General features: G+C 44.5%; 1 protein-coding gene across 1 annotated transcript in view; it reads left to right on the top strand.

Moving 5' to 3' along the window:
• LOC144511350 (synaptosomal-associated protein 25) overlaps window positions 1-15929 on the top strand; it is a 150996-nt gene that overhangs the window by 26937 nt on the left and 108130 nt on the right. The window contains exon 2 of the mRNA XM_078241633.1: window positions 11403-11444. Coding sequence (XP_078097759.1) covers window positions 11403-11444 — 42 coding nt within the window. The remainder of the gene's footprint in view (window positions 1-11402; window positions 11445-15929) is intronic.

The following is a 15929-nucleotide window of genomic DNA, read 5'->3' as shown; positions in this document are numbered from 1 at the left end:
TGGAGGAGATATTAAAGATGGGAGCCCGCAGTGTGTGATGGGGAAGCGGGTAATTAGTGCTGACAGCTCGTGGCTGTGTGGTTGCCGGAGAGTGGTTGAAAGCCAAAATAAAACACCGATTGTTAGGTTTGAATGAGCGGGTCTCTCTCTCGAGATCCCAGTGGGAGAGAAGGAGGATTAAACCTAACAACAGACAAAAGGGTTGATATATTTGTTGTTGCACAAGAAAAGTATTGCAGTCTGTTTAAATTGCATAGTGGCAGTGTGATTTCTATTATATTACCATGACTGACTTCACATTATGCAGTCTGGTCAGTCTAATGTACAAAAACTGTAATACATCTCTCTAATGCACTCGACTATAATCCCTCTAATATACAGCGACCTCTACACCACACACATTGATTATATCTTCAATTTATGTAGAAAACCACTCCCTGTGCAATAGTGTCTGTGACTTGTATATGACCTCGAGCATTTGCGATAATCTCTATAATATATGGAGCTCAGAGTTTCTCTATAATTCAGAGTTGTCAGCAAAAAAATTATCCATAGTTTAAATGAAACAACATGAAAAAATGGAATAACCTTGACACAGTCTGCCAATGCCTGGATTTTAAAATTCTCATCCTTGTTTTGAAATTTCCTTGGCCTTCTTTATCTCTCAGCCCTACAACACTATGTGATCTCTATGCCCCTAGCAAATCTGCTGCCCTATCTTTCCCAATTTGAACCATTCCACCACCGATGGCCCGGAGCAGCTTTGTTGACCGTTGCCCCTGCGTGGGGTTGACACGTTCCGCTGATTTCCATCCGTGTAGTTTTTTTTCCTGCCGGTGTGACTGAGGCGATTCACACGTAAAGCAGGAGCGAGTGAAGTGAGGTGCATGCTGATTGCCCACAACACTGACTGTGAGAGCCGTGCGCTCCCTCTCCCTCTAATCAAAGATAAATATTTATTTACTTTGTTTTTACCATTTGAAGTTGATGACACTTCTATTAATGTATAAATGAAGAAGCATTTTCTATAACTCGTTATGAAATATTCAGCGTGTATTAAATATATTTAATCTGATTCAAGGATAATGGTTAGTGAGCAAGCCTGATTTCAATCTCGTGGCCCACTGATGCAGGAGGGTCACTAGCCTAGATCCCATCACTGCTCTCAGCTCTGGAATTCCCTCTCTAAGGCTCTCCACCTCACTCTCCTCCTCCAGGACCCTCTCTGAAAACAGCGTCTTTGACTCATTTTTCATCACTTGCTCTAATATCTCTTCACATGGGTTAAAATATATTGTGTTTGATCAAGTTCCTGAGAAGTGCTTAAAGCACTTGGTGGAACTTATTTAAACCATGTTAAAATTGCTACACAAAAGCAAGTTGTTATTTGTTATAGAAGTGAATGTTAATCCATGACATCAGCAACAGTAACCTCGAATATTATGTGACTAGATATAATCTACACAGAGCAGAGATAAAGCTGCAATTGATAACATGCACAATGCTGTGTCTATAAGAATATCAATATTGACATGAAGATGTTTCTTCACATGGTTCAATGTAACTGTGTGATCTTCAGCGATTATAAACTCTATACTGAAAAACCATTACATAGATTACAATAAAAACACTCCGCCCCCATCCCACACTCCGCCCCATCCCACACTCCGCCCCCATCCCACACTCCGCCCCCATCCCACACTCCGCCCCCATCCCACACTCCGCCCCCATCCCACACTCCGCCCCCATCCCACACTCAACAACGATTTGCTGTGGTTAGAAACATAGAAGATAGGAGCAGGAGGAGGCCATTTGGCCCTTCGAGCCTGCCCTGCCATTCATCACGATCATGGCTGATTGTCCAACTCAATAGCCTAATCCTGCTTTCTCCCCATAACCTTTCATCCCATTCACCCAAAGTGCTAAATCCAGCCGCTTCTTGAATGCATTCAATGTTTTGGCATCAACTACTTCCTGTGGTAATGAATTCCACAGGCTCACCGCTCTTTGGGTGAAGAAATGTCTCCTCACCTCCGTCCTAAATGATCCACCCTGAATTCTCAGACTGTGACCCCTGGTTCTGGACTCCCCCACTGTCGGGAACATCCTTCCTGCATCTATCCTGTCTAGTCCTGTTAGAATTTTATAAGTCTGTGTGAGATCCCTCCTCATTCGTCTGAACTCAGACGAATGAGGGGGTATCTTATAGAGACTTATAAAACTTAGTCAATCTCTCCTCCCATATCAGTCCCACCATCCCCGGAATCAGCCTGGTAAACCTTCGCTGCACTCCCTCGAGAGCAAGAACATCCTTCCTCAGAAAAGGAGACAAACTGCACACAATACTCTAGGTGTGGCCTCACCAAGGCCGTGTATAGTTGCAACAACACATCCCTGCTCCTGTACTCGAAACTTCTCACAATGGAGGCCAACATGCCATTTGCCTTCTTTACCGCCTGCTGCACCTGCATGCTTACCTTCAGTGACTGGTGCACAAGGACACCCAGGTCCCACTGCACACGCCCCTCTCCCAATTTACAGCCATTCAGATAGTAATCTGCCACCTTGTTTTTGCTTCCAAAGTGAATAACCTCACATTTATCCAAATTATACTGCATCTGCCATTGATTAGCCCACTCACCCAAGCTGTCCAGATCATTCTGAAGGATCTCTGCATCCTCGTCACAGTTCACCCTCCCACCCAACTTGGTATCATCTGCAAACTTTGAAATGTTACATTTTGTTCCCTCATCCAAATCATTAATATATATTGTGAATAGCTGGGGTCCCAGCACCGATCCCTGTGGCACCCCACTAGTTACTGCCTGCCAATTTGAAAAGCACCCATTAATTCCTACTCTTTGTTTCCTCTCAGCCAACCAGTTTTCTATCCATCTCAATACACTTACCCCAATCCCCTGCGCTTTAATCTTGCACGATAATCTCTTGTGTGGGACTTTGTCAAATGCTTTCTGAAAGTCCAAATATACCACGTCGACTGGTTCCCCCTTGTCAACTCTACTCATTACATCTTCAAAGAATTCCAACAGATTTGTCAAGCATGATTTTCCCTTCATAAATCCACGCTGACTCTGTCTGATCCTGCCACTGCTTTCTAAATGTTCTGCTATAATGTCCTTGATAATGCATTCAAGAATTTTCCCCACTACCGATGTTAGGCTTACTGGTCTGTAATTCCCTGCTTTCTCTCTACCTCACTTTTTGAATATTGGAGTGAGGGTAGCTAATAGCTACCCTCCAATCTGCAGGGACTGTTCCAGAGTCTATAGTTTAAAATTTAACATTTATTTATTAGTCACAAGTAAGGCTTCCACTGCAATGAAGTTACTGTGAAATTCCCCTAGTCGCCACAGTCCGGCGCCTGTTCGGGTCAATGCACCTAACGTCTTTCAGAATGCGGGAGGAAACCAGAGCACCGGGAGGAAACCCACACAGACACGGGAAGAACGTGCAGACTCCACACAGGCAGTGACCCAAGCCAGAAATCGAACCCAGGTCCCTAGCACTGTGAAGCAGCAGTGCTAACCACTGTGCTACCGTGCCGCCCCTCAAATCCTGGAAGATGACCACCAATGCATCCACTATTTTTAGAGCCACTTCCTTAAGTACTCTGGGATGTAGATTATCAGGCTTTGGGGATTTATCCTCCTTCAATCCCATCAATCTTCCCAGGGTTACCCACTCACTTCTGGGGATATGGAGCTATCAATCAAGAAAGTGATTGTTGTCATCAGCAGATCAACCTGTGGTCCCAATGCCTCAATAGGGGCCACAAACCCTCCAGAATTGCCTTAATGTCTCCAAAAATGAAAGATTCATGCCCAGAATTGCGAGCAACACCCCAGAGCAAAATGACACTGGGTACCTTTATCTTCATTTTCCCTCAACACTTTTGCTTACTGTTATGAAAGTGCTGAAGCTTAGAGAGGTGGCTAGGCTAGTCAATGATGTTATGTAACCTCCAGCACTATACCCAATCAGGGTTGGCAATCCTATGTGTTGTCTTAATCCTACTCTCTGCCTAATGTAGGGAGGGGGTGGCATAGTGATTTGTCACTGGGCTAGTAATCCCGAGACCCAGGGGACCCAGGTTCAAACCCCAACATGGTAGATGGTGAAATTTGAATTGAATGAAGTCTTGGCATTGTCGATTGTCATAAAAGCCCATCAGGTTCACTAATGCCACCTTAGGGAAGGAAATCTGCCTCCTTGCCAGGTCTGGCCCATATCTGACTTCAAACCCACAGCAACATGGTTGACTCTCAAATGGCCTAGCACTCAGTTCAAGGGCAACGAGGGATGGGCAATAAATGCTGGCCCAGCCAGCGATGCCCACATCTTGAATGAATAAAAATCCCTATCGCTGAACAATGGTCCAGGAACTGGAGTAAACAAAATGACCATGTTGGATATCTTTGTACAGTCTAAGACCCCAGATCACTGCTTTCAGTCAAGGGGACTCCATTCATTGTGACACAATCCCATCAGGGAGGAGATGATGTGGTTTATAGAGCATCAGTAGTTAGTGAGCAATATTAATTTCAAAGGATACGTTGATAGTGTAAAATGAAGTAGGTGAGAGGAGCATAAACACTGACAAGCACTAGTTGGACTGAATGACCTGATCTTGTGCTGTGCTTTCTTATATCATACTTGCAATCATAGAATCTTTCAGCACGGAAGGCAGTTTGGCCCATCATGTATGTACTTTCCAATAATCATTACCCCTCCTGCTCTTTTCCCCCTTAGTCCCCGCATCCAGCATGATAACAGCGAACAGCATACTATTCTGAGGCCTCTGCCACAGAAGATCGAGAGTAGCTCTGGATGTTTTTCTATTATTTTTATGGAAAGTGGGTGGACTCAGATCTAAGATCACAGCCCCTGTCGAATTCTGACCTCTCTTTGGAAATGGAAATGACCCCATTTCCATTACTCACAATTAGCAGCCATGCCTTCAGTTGTCTTGGACTTAGGCTCCCTAACTAAACGGCTAATAGGAAGGATCTTAAGAAGGAAATCAGGAGAGCCAGAAGGGGTCATGAGAAGGCCTTGGCAGGCAGGATTAAGGAAAACCCCAAGGCATTCTACAAGTATGTGAAGAGCAAGAGGATAAGACGTGAAAGAATAGGACCTATCAAGTGTGACGGTGGGAAAGTTTGTATGGAACCGGAAGAAATAGCAGGGGTACTTAAGGAATACTTTACTTCAGTATTCACTATGGAAAAGGATCTTGGTGGTTGTAGTGCAGACTTGCAGCGGACTGAAAAGCTTGAGCATGTAGATATTGAGAAAGAGGATGTGTTGGAGCTTTTGAAAAGCATCAAGTTAGATAAGTCGCCGGGACCGGATGAGATGTACCCCAGGCTACTGTGGGAGGCGAGAGAGGAGATTGCTGAGCCTCTGGCGATGATCTTTGCATCATCAATGGAGACGGGAGAGGTTCTGGAGGATTGCGGATGTTGTTCCTTTATTCAAGAAAGGGAGTAGAGATAGCCCTGGAAATTATAGACCAGTGAGTCTAACCTCAGTGGTTGACAAGTTGATGGAGAAGATCCTGAGAGGCAGGATTTATGAACATTTGGAGAGGTATAATATGATTAAGAATAGTCAGCATGGCTTTGTCAAAGGCAGATCATGCCTTACGAGCCTGATTGAATTTTTTGAGGATGTGACTAAACACATTGATGAAGGAAGAGCAGTAGATGTAGTATATATGAACTTCAGCAAGTCATTTGATAAGGTGCCCCATGCAAGGCTTATTGAGAAAGTGAGGGGGCATGGGATCCAAGGGGACATTGCTTTGTGGTTCCAGAACTGGCTTGCCCACAGAAGGCAAAGAGTGGTTATAGATGGGTCATATTCTGCATGGAGGTTGGTCACCAGTGGAGTGCCCCAGGGATCTGTTCTGGGACCCTTACTCTTTGTGAGTTTTATAAATGACCTGGATGAGGAAGTGGAGGGATGGGTTGGTAAGTTTGCTGATGACAGAAAGGTTGGAGGTGTTGTGGATAGTGTGGAGGGATGTCAGAAGTTGCAGCGAGACATTGATAGGATGCAAGACTGGGCGGAGAAGTGGCAGATGGAGTTCAACCAAGATAAGTGTGAGATGGTTCATTTTGGCAGGTCAAATAGGGTGGCGGAATATAATATTAATGGTAGGACTCTTGGCAGAGTGGAAGATCAGAAGGATCTTGGGGTCCGAGTTCATAGGATGCTCAAAGCAGCTGTGCAGGTTGAGGCTGTGGTTAAGAAGACGTATGGTGTACTGGCCTTCATCAATCGAGGAATTGAGTTTAGGAGTCGTGAGATAATGTTGCAGCTTTATAAGACCCTGGTCAGACCACACTTGGAGTACTGTGCTCAGTTCCGGTCGCCTCATTACAGGAAGGATGTGGAAGCCATAGAAAGGGTGCAGAGGAGATTTACAAGGATGTTGCCTGGGTTGGGGAGCATGCCTTATGAGGATAGGTTGAGTGAGCTCAGCCTTTTCTCCTTGGAGAGACGAAGGATGAGGGGTGACCTGAAAGAGGTGTATAAGATGTTGAGAGGTATTGATCAAGTGGACAGTCAGAGGCTTTTTCCTGGGGCTGAAATGGTTGCAACAAGAGGACACAGGTTTAAGGTGCTGGGGAGTAGGTACAGAGGAGATGTCAGGGGGTACGTTTTTCACTCAGAGGGTGGTGGGTGCGTGGAATGGGCTGCCAGCAACGGTGGTGGAGGCGGATTCGATAGGGTCTTTTAAGAGACTTTTAGATAAGTACATGGAACTTAGTAAGATAGAGGGTTATAGGTAAGCCGAGTAATCGCTAAGGTAGGGACATGTTCGGCACAACTTTGTGGGCTGAAGGGCCTGTATTGTGCTGTAGTTTTTCTCTGTTCTATGTTCCCCACACTTCTACCCCTGTCCTCCTTTAAGACACTCCTTTAAACCTACCTATGAGTATGCTTTCTGTCACCTATCCTAATATCTCCTTGTGTTTCAAATTTTGTTATGGTAATGGTCCGGTGGAGCATATTGGGGCATTTTATACTTCAGAGTTGCTAAATAAATGCAGATTGTTGTCATCCCACATTACAACAACAACTAAATTTCATTGGCTATGAAATGCTTTGAGACAACCGTGTGAGGGGTCTCAATAGAGCAGAGAGGCAGAAACTGTTCCACTGGTGAAAGGATCGAGAACGAGAGGGTACAGATTTAACCTAAGTCATAAAGAAGCAATGTAGACATGAGAGAAAACTTTTTCACACAAGCGAGTGGTTAGGACCTGTGAAAGGTGCTGTGTAAATGCAGCTCTTCCTTTCTCTGTAGGTGGAATGTGGTGAATTTAGCTACTGTAAAACACTTTGCTGCAGACAGGAGTTTCACATATTACCATAGTGTCAGTTGTGGCTTAGCTAAAGTTTATTTATTAGTGTCACAAGTAGGCTTACATTAACACTGCAATAAAATTACTGTGAAAATCCCTTAGTCGCCACTCAGGCACTGTTCGAGTACGCTGAGGGAGAATTTAGCATGGCCAATGCACCTAACCAGCATGGCTTTCCGACTACGGGAGAAAACCAGAGCACCCGGAGGAAACCCATGCAGACGTGGGGAGAGCGTGCAGACTCCACACAGACAGTGACCCAAACCGGGAATTGAACCCGGGTCCCTGGTGTTGTGAGGCAGCAGTGCTAACCACTGTGCCATTGGTAGAATTCCTGTCTCTCAGGTACAAGATTCTAGATTAAAGTCCCACTCCAAGACTTGAGCTTAGAATCAAAACTGACATTCCAGTGCAGTAGTGAGGGGGCGCTGCACGGTAGGAGGTGCTGTTATTTGGAGCTGCCTACTTGGGTGGATAGAAAAGTTCTCATGGCCCTATTTTGAGGAAGAGCAGAGGCCTGGTGTCCTGGCCAATATATATCCCTCAATCGACACCACAAAAACAGATTAACCAATCATTGCTGTTTGTGGGATCTTGCTGTTTTGTTTATTCATTCGTGGGACATGGGCATCGCTGGCTGGCCAGCATTAATTACCCAACCCTAGTTGCCCTTGGAGGACAGTTGAGAGTCAACCACTTTGCTGTGGCTCCGGAGTCACATGTAGGCCAGACTGGGTAAGGAAGGCAGATTTCCTTCCCTAAAAGACATTAGTGAACCAGATGGGTTTTTCTGACAATCGACAATGATTTCATGGTCATCAGTGGATTCCTAATTCCAGATATTTTATATTGAATTCAAATTCCACCATCTGCTGTGGTGGGATTCAAACCCGGGTCCCCAGAACATTAGCTAAGTTTCTAGATTAAGAAGAGTCTAGTAACAATACCACTAGGCCATTGCCTCCCCTTGAATGCATTTTGACTACTTTACCAAAGTGGCTTCACTTGAACAAGTATTTCATTGGCTGTCGAGCATTTCAAGGTGTGCTCAGGTTGTGAAAGGTGCTACAGAAATGCAAGCCTCCTTTTCTGACATGAGGAAATTGTCGAGTAACAAATTAATGGTTCTGATGAAGGGTCATCCAGACTTGAAATGTTGGCTCTATTCTCTCTCCACAGATACTGTCAGGCCTGCTGAGATTTTCCAGCATGTTCTGTCTTTGTAATGGTTATGTTAATTAGACAATGATATTAATGATGGTGTGAGGTGACCAAGAGAGCAAGACATAGAACAAGTCCCATCCAGAAAACAATGTATTTAACCCTCAGATCTTTATAAATAGTTTCAAGCAAAACTACATACTGTTTATCTCCAATCACCTGTGGAGTAAGTGGAATCTCATCAAAATAAAAATCAGGTATTGGATATCAATGATCCACATTATGTTGCCCTGAGTAGCCTGGATCTTGCTCGTAAATAGCACAGTCCCCACTATGGACCATAAAATAACTAAACACACAGTTGTCTCAATGCCAGTAGCCTTGGCTGGAGGAGTTGGGCTGATGAAGCGCACAGAGTTACATAGATATTCCAGCGTAGAAACCAGCCATTCAGCCAACTGGTCTATGCTGGTGTTTTACATTCCAAACAATCCTCTTCCCACCTTACTTCATCAGATCTAATTCGCAAATATTTCTATTTAGTTCTCCCTCACATGTTTATCTAACTTCCCCATCAGTGGAAGCACGTTAGGCTAGATTTTCGCAGCGTCTCCACGACTCCCTGAACCTTCTAAAATGGCGGATGGTAGCTGAATCAGAGACTCCGGACCCCATTTCCGGTGTCCCCAATTTTTGCGAGAGCAGGAGGAGGCTGCAACTCTGTATCCTACACTCCCAACCTGTCCAACTCCATTCCAGGGGGTAGCATCACCTACTCCCCCCAGCACACTATGCTAAACTTCCATCAAGTCAGCTCAGCTCCTCAGCGACTTGTTGTTCACTCTCCCTTGGAGGACTCATCAACCATGGTCTGCATTTGGGAACCTTTTGAAAGATAAGGTCAAAATGTCTTATCATGCCCCCCTATCCTAACCCATGCCCTTCCATCTACCCCCAATGGTTCCTCATACCATCCACGCCAACACATCGCACTTCCATGCCATTTCACCCAGTATACACTCTACAGAACCAATCAACCCGATAATAACAATGGCATCCGTGGAAAAGCTTAAAAAAAAGCAATTAGTAACTTTCTTCAAGAAACTGCCGTTACTGCAACCCTATAAAAATGTCAATCAACCTGACCTTTAAAGTATCAGTAGTAGTGACCATAAGCACATTGCACTTCTTCATCTTGTGTTAATAAACATTGAGTCAGTGACAAAATAGATCTAAGAAAAAAAAAATTGTCAATCAAGCAGTCAGATTTCCATCTCGGGGTGGAAGGCCCAACTCCAGAATGTACCAGCTCCCAGAATGGAAATTGCACCATTCCAGACACTTTCTCCCAAGATGGCCAATGCTGAGCCAGGAAACTTCCCTAATCCTGTCTCTAAGTTGAAAATTTAGCCATAACTGCAGCACAGAAAGAGACCATTCAGCCCGTCGTGTCTGCCCTGGCTCTCTGAAGGAGAAATTTACCTGGTGCCACTCCCCTACCTTCCCCTCATATCCCTACACGTTCTTCCTTTTCAAATAATCATCAAATTCCCTCTAGAGTGCCTTGACCCTCCACCACACTTTCAGGCAGTGTATTATAGAGTAGAATTAAATCATAGAATCCCAGATATCCCAGATCCTAGATCCTAACCAATCTCCCAGAACAGAGGGTGTATCCCAGATCCCAACCAATTGCCAAGTGAAAATGTCTCCTTAGGTTGTCATTGCTTCTTTTGTGACTAATGTCAAACCTGTACCCTCTCGTTCTTGATCTTTTTACAAGTAGGAACAGTTGCACACTGTCTACTCTGTCGAGTCCCCTTATGATTTTGAACACCTCAATCAAACCTCCTCTCAATCTTCAGAACAGCCCCAGCTTCTCCAATCAATCTACATAACTGAATTTTTTCATCCCTGGAACCATTCTCATGAATCTTTTCTGCACTCTCTCTAATACCTTCACATCCTTCCTGAAGTGCGGTGCCCAGAAGTGGAGAAAGGTTCAACATAACTTCCTTGATTTTGTACTGTCTCTTCCTATTCACAAAACCACTTGTTAATTCATTAATAATTATACATGGGGCAGAATTTTACAGCCTCGCTCGAGCGAGATTGGAAATTCCCGCCCGAGGTCAGCGGACATTTCCGTCATCTGCCCCTCACCCGCTCCGATTCTGTGGCGGGCGAGGCGGTAGAACTCCAGCGATGGTGTCTGCCTTATTAAACATTGCTCAGGACTTTCCTGCCCTGCCGTGGTGGGACCCGCCGTGGGAGATTTGACGGCCCAGCCCAAAGTTCATTGACTTTGGGCAGGACTGAACGATCCTGGCGATGGGCTGGACTGGAAAATCCCACCCACTCTCTCAAACTGTCCTGCCACCTACAATGCTCTCTACACATATACACCCGGATCCCTCTGCTCCTGCCTTTAGAATTGTTCCCTTTATTTTGTATCATCTCTCCGCATTCTTCCTGCCGAAGTAAATCACTTTGCACTCCTTCGCATTGAATTCAATTGTCCATCTACCTTCACCCTTTCAGACCTGCTCATACTTTTATAAACATTCGATCACCCTCGGCCTTCCCTGTCCCAGGGAAGAGAACCCCATCCTTTTCACTCTTTCCAGCCAGAGATAACCGTTGGTAACATCCTTGTCTATCTTTTTTCCCCTCCTCCAGTGCATTGATATACTTTTTTTTGTCATATGGAGACCAGAATTATCCTCAATAATCTATAAATAATCACACTTTTCAGATGCCAGGGATGTTTATTTATTGCAGTATTGGTAAAATGATGCCTTCACGTTGTTTGCGATGGTCTAACTGTGTGTTTCTCTCTCTTCACAGTCCCTGGAAAGCACTCGCCGTATGCTGCAACTGGTGGAGGAGGTACTGTGCCCATAAATTTAATTTATTTTCTATGTCAGCAAATTCCTGATAAACATGCAGCCAAATTCCTGTACCAATTCGTAAGCAAGACATCCTGCTGCATTCCAAAGAGGTTTTTAGAATCATAGGGTTCAGGATATCTCATCTGGGCTGCAGAGGAACTTGGAGTGGGAGGGTAAAAATCCAGTTGTTGTGGTCCACGTAGGTACCAACGACATAGGTAGAACAGGAACAGAGGTTCTGCTACAGGAAAGCTAGGAGCTAAATTAAAAAGCAGAACCAAAAAGGTAATAATCTCTGGATTACTACCTGAGCCACGAGCGAATTGGCACAGGGTCAATAAGATAAAGGAGGTAAATGCGTGGCTCAAAGATTGGTGTGGGAGGAATGGGTTTGAATTCATGGGACATTGGCACCAGTATTGGGGAAGAGGAGACCTGTTCCAATGGGATGGCATTCATCTGAATCATGCTGGGACCAGAGTCCTGACGAATCGTATAACTAGGGCTGTAGTAGGGCTTTAAACTAAATAGTGGGGGGGGAGGGTTCAGTTGTATGGAGAATTAGAAAATCAAAGGTAAAGGAGAGGGTAGGAGTGCAGGTTAATGATGAGGACTTTCAACTAGTTAAAGGAGCCGAGGGCTCAGGAGAGGTTAATAAAGTTTCCAGACCACGTAATAGAACAGAGAGTATAGAAGGTGGCAGGAATCTAACCTCGCGCAGAGCAAAAAAGGTGACAAGCATGAGAAGGGAGGTGGACAACACAGTGCAAGGAAATGGTCTGGGGAAGAATAACCAGTCTGTGACAGGAAAGGACAGAGCATGCAAACAAAGGAATGCACTAACAAACCGGGTCCAGGTAAGAAAGACTAACATAAAGGCACTTTACCTGAATGCACGTAGCATTCGAAACAAAGTGAATGAGTTGGTGGCACAAATCAGTACAAGTGGGTATGATCTAGTGATGATGTGGAGATGCCGGCGTTGGACTGGGGTAAACACAGTAAGGAGTCTAACAACACCAGGTTAAAGTCCAACAGGTTTATTTGGTAGCAAACGCCACTAGCATTCGGAGCACTGCTCCTTCGTCAGGTGAGTGGGAGATCTGCTCATAAACAGCAAACAGGGCATGTAAAGACACAAACTCAATTTACAGAATAATGGATAATGATTGGAATGCGAGTCTTTACAGCTAATCAAGTCTTAAAGGTACAGACAATGTGAGTGGAGAGAGCATTAGCACAGGTTAAAGAGATGTGTATTGTCTCCAGACACAAGTTGTGGAGGTTACAGATAGTGTGACATGAACCCAAGACAACCGGGATCTTGGGTTCATGTCACACTATCTGTAACCTCCACAACTTGCGTGAACTTGCAAAGTCTCACTGGCTGTCCTGTCTGGAGACAATACGCATCTCTTTAACCTGTGCTAATGCTCTCTCCACTCACATTGTCTGTACCTTTAAGACTTGATTAGCTGTAAAGACTCGCATTCCAATCATTATTCATTATTCTGTAAATTGAGTTTGTGTCTTTATATGCCCTGTTTGCTGTTTATGAGCAGATCTCCCACTCATCTGACAAAGGAGCAGTGCTCCGAAAGCTAGTGGCGTTTGCTACCAAATAAACCTGTTGGATTTTAACCTGGTGTTGTTAGACTCCTTACTATGATCTAGTGGCCATTACAGAAACGTGGTTGCAGGGTGACCAGGACTGGGAACTAAATATCCAGCAGTATCAGATAATTCGGAAGGATAGGCAGGAAGGAAAAGGAGGTGGAGTAGCTCTGTTAATTAAAGATAACATCAGGGCGGTAGTGAGGGACGATATAGGCTCGAAGGAGCAAAATGTGGAATCAATGTGGGTGGAGATAAAGAATAATAAGGGAAAAAAGTCACTGGTGGGCGTAGTCTATAGGCCCCCAAATAATAACTCCAAGGTGGGGCGGGCCATAAACAAACAAATAACAGATGCATGTAAAAATGGAACAGCAATAATCATGGGGGATTTTAACCTCCACATTGTTTGGTCAACTCAAGTCGGACGCGGTGGACTTGAGGAAGAGTTCTTAGAATGCTGTCGTGATAGTTTCCTCGAACAGTATGTTACAGAACCTACGAGGGAGCAAGCTATCTTGGATCTGGTCCTGTGTAATGAGACAAGTAAAATTTATGATCTCCTTGTGAGGGATCCTCTTGGAATGAATGATCACAATGATCTAATACAGATGGAGGGTGAGAAAGTAGGGTCCCAAACCAGTGTCCTCTGCTTGAATAAGGGGGATTACAATAGGATGAGGGCGGAGTTGGCTAATGTAGACTGGGAACACAGACTAATTGGTGGGACAGTTGAGGAACAGTGGAGGATTTTTAAGAAGATTTTTCTCAGTACTCAGCAAAAATATATTCCAGTGAAAAAGAAGGAATATAAGAAAAGGGATAACCAGCCATGGATAACTAAGGAGATAAAGGACAGTATCAAATTAAAAACCAATGCATACAGAGTGGCCAAAATTAGTGGGGAACTAGAAGATTGGGAAGGCTTTAAAAAACAACAAAGAACTACTAAGAAAGCAATAAAGAAAGGAAAGATAGATTATGAAAGTAAACTGGCACAAAATATAAAAACTGATAGTAAAAGTTTTTACAAAATATAAAACGTAAAAGAGTGGCTAAAGTAAATGTTGGTCCCTTAGAAGATGAGAAGGGGGATTTAATAATAGGAAACGAGGAAATGGCCAAGGCCTTAAACAAGTTTTTTGTGTCGGTCTTCACAGTGGAGGACACAAATAGCTTACCGAAAATTGACGGTCATGGGACTCTAGGGGGTGAGGACCTTAAAACGATCACTATCACTATAAAGAGGTAGTGCTTGGTAGGCTAATGGGACTAAAGGTAGACAAGTCCCCTGGTCTGTTTGGAATGCATCCCAGGGTACTAAAAGAAACGGCAGAAGAAATAGCAAATGCAGTAGCTGTAATTTATCAAAATTCACTGGACTCTGGGGAGGTGCCAGCTGATTGGAAAACAGCTAATGTAACGCCACTGTTTAAAAAAGGAGGGAGACAAAAGGCAGGTAACTACAGGCCGGTTAGCTTAACATCCGTAGTTGGGAAATTGCTGGAATCTATCATTAAGGAAGAAATAGCAGGACACCTGGAAAAGAATGGTTCAATCAAGCAGACGCAGCATGGATTCATGAAGGGAAAGTCATGTTTGACTAATTTATTGGAATTTTTTGAGGATATAACGAGTGCGGTTAACAGAGGGGAACCGGTGGATGTGGTGTATTTAGATTTCCAGAAGGCATTCGATAAGGTGCCTCACAAAAGGTTGCTGCATAAGATAAAGGTACACGGAGTTGGGGGTAAAGTGTTAGCGTGGATTGAGGATTGGCTATCTAACAGAAAGCAGAGAGTCGGAATAAATGGGTGCTTTTCCGGTTGGCTAGTGGCGTGCCGCAGGGATCGGTGCTGGGGCCTCAACTATTTACCATATACATAGACGATCTGGAGGAGGTGACCGAGTGTAGGGTAACAAAGTTTGCGGATGACATAAAGATGAGTGGAAAAGCAAATTGCGTGGAGGACACAGAGAGTCTGCAGAGAGATTTGGACAGGCTGAGTGAGTGGGCGAGGATCTGGCAGATGGAGTATAACATTGACAGATGCGAGGTTATTCACTTTGGAAGAAATAATAGCAAATTGGATTATCATCTAAATGGAAAGAAATTACAACATGCTGCTGTGCAGAGGGACCTGGGGGTCCTTGTGCATGAGACACAAAAACCCAGTCTGCAGGTGCAACAGGTGATCAAGAAGGCAAATGGGATGTTGGCCTATATCGCAAGGGGGATAGAATATAAAAGCAGAGATGTCTTGCTGCATCTGTACAGGGCATTGGTGAGGCCGCAGCTGGAATACTGTGTGCAGTATTGGTCCCCTTATTTGCGGAAGGATATATTGGCCTTGGAGGGAGTGCAGAGAAGGTTCACCAGGTTGATACCAGAGATGAGGGGTGTTGATTATGAGGAGAGACTGAGCAGATTGGGTTTGTACTCGTTGGAATTTAGAAGGCTGAGGGGGGATCTTATAGAGACCTATAAGATAATGAAGGGGCTGGATAGGGTAGAGGTGGAGAGATTCTTTCCACTTAGAAAGAAAACTAGAACTAGAGGGCACAGCCTCAAAATAAAGGGGGGTCAGTTTAGGACAGAGTTGAGGAGGAACTTCTTCTCTCAGAGGGTGGTGAATCTCTGGAATTCTCTGCCCACTGAAGTGGTGGAGGCTACCTCGTTGAATATGTTTAAATCACGGATAGATGGATTCCTGATCGGTAAGGGAATTAGGGGTTATGGGGATCAGGCGGGTAAGTGGAATTGATCCACTTCAGATCAGCCATGATCTTATTGAATGGCGGGGCAGGCTCGAGGGGCTAGATGGCCTACTCCTGTTCCTATTTCTTATGTTCTTATGTTCTTAAGTGT

This window comes from Mustelus asterias, chromosome 24 (genome assembly GCF_964213995.1).
Source record: "Mustelus asterias chromosome 24, sMusAst1.hap1.1, whole genome shotgun sequence".
Classification (NCBI taxonomy): Eukaryota; Metazoa; Chordata; class Chondrichthyes; order Carcharhiniformes; family Triakidae; genus Mustelus; species Mustelus asterias.
Note: the sequence above shows the minus strand (reverse complement) of the source record. Positions and strands in the feature narration are given on the sequence as shown.